Below are 4,842 nucleotides of genomic sequence, written 5' to 3'. Positions count from 1 at the left end.
TCTCTCTCTCTCTCTCTCTCTCCCCCTTGATCTTCTTTCCCTCTCTCCAATTCACAAGATACAACAGGCGAAAATAGTGGTCTTTTCCAGGCTTACGGTTTTATACAGCAAAAAGTGTTGCTAGCTTTACGTTCATATGCGTGTGCTTCATATCACCGAATGTTTACACTTCTCATAGTCACCTGACTTTGTACACACAGCACACAATACTCGCATCGCACGGAAGTTAGTGACTAGATTAGTGTGACTGTGTTCAGCTGTTTGTGCGAAGCTTGTCGGGTGTGATTTGTCCTTTAGAATTCATTTGTGGAACTGACCGTCGAGTAAGTTTGGAACTTATTTAAACTGTTTAATAAAATGTAAAGTTTTCGTGGCGTCTTTCAACCTCAATCAAAGTATTTCATCGAACCTATCGAAGAATATATCGAAGTCAAGGCTTTCTCAACAATCGTGCGTGTGTTTTTGTTACGGAAATTTTATGTGACCCAACAGCGCATGACACCATGTCATGAAAATGAACGTTTGTATGGTAATTGAGATAACGAGAATAACGAATGATTCATGGTGTGTTGTGGGCAAGGATTGAACTGGTACAACATAAACATTTTAATTTTTAAATAGCTCCTAACTTTCTCATTCAGCTTTCCATCTGTCTGGGTGTCTTGGTGACTAGAATCTAGATCTAGATTAGACGAGAGGGAAACAATATTTTGTGGACTTCCCAGATATTCCAGACAGCCAAAATTATACTTCCTTGTTACATTTAGAAGATACTGTTTCATACAGCAAGTGTGTTTCTGCTCCTTGTCAGTACTGTCACACTACTGTCGACTCTATCTGGTGGTACTGTACTGTTAGAGGGTGCTGTGCTGTTGTAGACCCAGGTGCAAACATTTTTTATTGATAGACTCTAGTGAGTGTTATATATATGATAAGATAAAATGGGCACTACTTGGATATGGTGGTCCCGACTTAGTAAGACTTAGGACTAGATCTAGATCTAGATCTAGGTGACAGGGAAATATAACCCAGAGAAAATCTAGAATCTAGTTTTGACCCCAACGACGATTACTTCTGATTCTAAGTCGAAACGATTACTTTTTTTTTCGCGTGCCGATATGTAGAGACAGCCTTTCAAACCTAATTGCAAACAAACATCAAATTGTGGTCAAATTCAGAGGGGCATGCCCACCTGAAACACCCCATGGTTTTTTTTTTAAGTCAGGGGAACAACCCCCCTTTCCTTGTGAAAAACAAGTGAATTTTACTGCTCATTTTGTAGGCTAGATTTAGATCTAGGACTGATAAAACATAAAACATTGATACGGACTATTTAAATCAGTATCGAATTTCTGTAGGCTTACACAAAAGTCGGGACCACCATATCCAAGTAGTGCCATAAAATGTAAGGGTGGACTTCCGTTAACGAGCGACCACTAGTATAGACAGAGCAGAATTGAGGGCTAGGGGTAGGGATAGGGTTTGGGTTAGGGTTAGGGTTAGGCCTCTTCTTTATTGTGTTTGATGGGGTGGTCGCTCATTGGAGTCATTACGAAAGTCCTTCCAAATGTAATGTTGTTGTGGCAGTGTGACCTGTGGGTGTGGTTGTGAGATGGGGAGGAACCGATATCAATATAATAGATCTAAGCCTAATAATGTAAGTCTAGAAATAATAATATCGTAATCGTAGTGACTATTCCTCAGAATGCTCAGGAAAATAAAGTTGAACTCTATTTCTCCAAATGGTTTCTGATCTCTGAGATTTTTTTAGGCGAGATTTAGGCGTCCTTCTTTCATAATTTCAGTCTGCCATTCTGCGAGGACTAGATATCTAGATCTATGCCATTCTGCGAGGACTAGATCTATGCCATTCTGCGAGGACTAGATCTATGCCATTCTGCGAGGACTATGCCATTCTGCGAGGACTAGATCTATGCCATTCTGCGAGGACTGGGAGGAAGCATTTTTTGCATCAAATTTTAATTTTTAGAGCTAGATCTAGATTCTAGATCTAGATATATTTGATCTAGACTCTAGTGATTTTTAAATGTCTGAATATTCAGATTCACTTCAATTGTGGTTGGGGCAACGTTCCAGGACTCTATACTTCATTTGAAAATACCTTCAAAAGATACTGCGAGATAACAAGACTGCTCAAACTTGGCAGTAACCTATTTTGTATTTAGCCACCCAGCAAAAACTAAAATCCTTTGTAAAAAAAAAAAACCATGGATGTCCTAGAAGTCCGTCATCATTACTGACTGCTATGGCTGAGTGTCACTAGAACTAGAGTCTAGATCTAGCATTTATTTTTTAACTTCAACACAATGACAACGAGTCACAATGTCACAGTGGAGATCTTCGATCTTCTCGTCTAGTCATGTTTGGATAAAAAAATTCCAGCGGATTAGGGGCACTCGGCGACAAATTAATGTTTTATAATTAATTGGTCGTTTTTGGGTCTAAAGTAGCTGAATGGTGAATTGTGCTCGAACTAGAATAGTTAAAATCATTTATCTTGTCTTATATAAATACTCGTCTTTGAGGAAAAAATATACTCCTGTCCTCTTTGAGGAAAAAAAGTAAAAGCTCCCTGTACAGATTCAACTTTAATACAGAGAAGATAAGTTTGTAGTGAAAAGTTCTAGAATAGTTGACAGTTACAACCCCCAAGTCCAAGCTACTTTTGTTTTGCACTTCGTAAAATTTATTTTTTCCATTCTCATTGTCACAGAGCTGTGGCTTGTTCCCATAACGACAGTTTTGTGAGTTTGCTTCAAGTTTCACTGCACAGCATTCTCATTCCAGTGTATAATTTATTCGCATTTATTATAGCTCCCGTTACTTTTTAAAAGATTTTTCCCCCTCGCAGCACGCAGAGCGCGCAACACTTAACCCCACTGACCAGGATACAGGTGCGGTTATGTGCTATATTACACCGTCGCCGATTGACGTCCCGTGGGGCAGAGTGTTAAAGATTTACCTCTTTTGATTGCAGATTTATAATCACAGGATTTATGCAAGTCATAATTATATTGTATTATATATAGTCGTCATTGTCTTCTCTGGATGTGTTTTTCTCCAGACATCATGTCGGCCCCACCTCCTCCCCCACCCAGCTACAATGAAAGTGAAAGTATGCAACAACAGAGTCGTGGATTTGGAGCTGCAGGCGGTAAGCAAAAATATGTTTCACTGTTAATGGAGCATTTGTGATAGTTCAAACTAAGCTTAAAGTTGTATTTTTATAGTTTCTCATGTTTGATTCTGTAACATCTTTTCAATAACACTTTTGAGAATTGAGTACATAATATTATATTGTAGTTTGACTTAATTTGTTTGGCGTAAGAGTTCAACGGAGCTCGTAACTACATAGGTCTTATAAGATAAATAAATGAACACGAAGACAGATCGAGGTTTTTTGGTTTTTTAATCAAACGCGAGTAGGATGAATAGACTTTAACATTATACTGGATAGCTCCATACTCCATATGTTCAAAAATTGACAAATGACTAATTCCACCGTTCCAGGACACAATTGGTCGCTTTTAAGCACGAGGGGGCTATCCCAAAAAATGTTGTTTTGAAAAATTCGAAGGTAACGTTTTTACCCCTTGTCAAGTTTCTTTAAAAGACAAGGAGAGTTTTCTCTATAACCAAACAAATATACACACCAAAGAAACGAAACTTATCCTATAGGTAGGGCAGTGCCCACTTTTGGTGTGGGTCAAGATTTCTGGGAACCCCTGAAATCCGGGTTAGCCCTCTTGTCCTTAAAAACGACCAATTGATCTAGTATAATCATCCTCATCATCCGGTGCCTTGCCAACTGGCATGGGCGATCATGGACCTCCACCTCACTCTGTCTTGCATATAATAGGCTTTTACTAAGCTTCTGTAACACAAAAATTTTACAGTATATTATGTTAGGCATCCTGTCCACTCATCACATTTTCGCTGGCTCACCGATACATTCTCTCTCCCTCTCTCACAACGGGTGGTGGCTCTATGGGCAAATACATGTTTGTAATGTATCGTACAGACTTTTGTGGAGTGGGTGGTTGGCTGGTGCTCTGGTGTGGTTTGCTTCTTCTTTCCTATCAAATATCTATCGTCCTGAGATAAATCTCTCCTCCTTTTTTGTGTTTGTTACTCTCTTGTAACACCTCTAATCTTTGGCACTTATAAATATGACCCTTATTGTGTTGCAAGTGCCGTAAAAAAACACTTACTAAAGACATTTGTAGTACAGTGTAGCAGTTATATATATGCTTCACTATCATATATGATGCAAGAATCCCGAGTTCGATTCCTGTGTTGGAAAAATTATCGACGAATATATATCTCTGTCTTTCTGTTCGGATATTGTATTCTTCTCAATTCTCATCTCAGGTTGGTCCTGACAGGCATGGTCGAAGACCGCCTCCAAAATGAGATCTAAATTGTATTACTATAAAAACACTTCACTTACGATTTTTAAAAAATTGTTATATATCTGTGCTGTACCATTACTTACATGAGAACCATTTTTCTAACCTTTTGATAAAATTATGTGGGTGGTTGGCGGGTGCTCTGGTGTGTTTTGCTCCTTCTTTCCTATCAAACATCTATCGTCCTTATCTCTCCTCCTTTTTTTATGTTTGTTACTCTCTTGTAAAACCTCTAATCTTTGGCACTTATATGAGTGCCGTAGAACTTTTAGTAAAACTAAAGATGAAATTATTTATCCTCTCCCCTTCTCAGCCTACCAGCCGTCCTACGGTACGGCAAATCCCGCTCCCCCCGGCGCCTACCCCCCTCAAGGCGGCGCTCCCCCGTACCCCCCACAAGGTGGCGCTCCCC

General features: G+C 39.3%; 1 protein-coding gene across 1 annotated transcript in view; it reads left to right on the top strand.

The window, feature by feature from the left end:
• Positions 1-185: 185 nt before the first annotated feature.
• LOC101864293 (brain protein I3) overlaps positions 186-4,842 on the top strand; it is a gene marked incomplete in the record, with an annotated part of 7,761 nt that continues 3,104 nt past the window's right edge. Inside the window, 3 exon segments of the mRNA XM_013081479.2 lie at positions 186-323; positions 3,086-3,175; positions 4,744-4,842. Of these exon segments, the coding sequence (XP_012936933.1) occupies positions 3,091-3,175; positions 4,744-4,842 (184 nt within the window).

Source organism: Aplysia californica, unplaced genomic scaffold (assembly GCF_000002075.1).
Source record: "Aplysia californica isolate F4 #8 unplaced genomic scaffold, AplCal3.0 scaffold00132, whole genome shotgun sequence".
Taxonomy (NCBI): Eukaryota; Metazoa; Mollusca; class Gastropoda; order Aplysiida; family Aplysiidae; genus Aplysia; species Aplysia californica.
The sequence above is the reverse complement of the archived record's forward strand: the minus strand, read 5'-3'. Positions and strand labels throughout refer to the sequence as shown.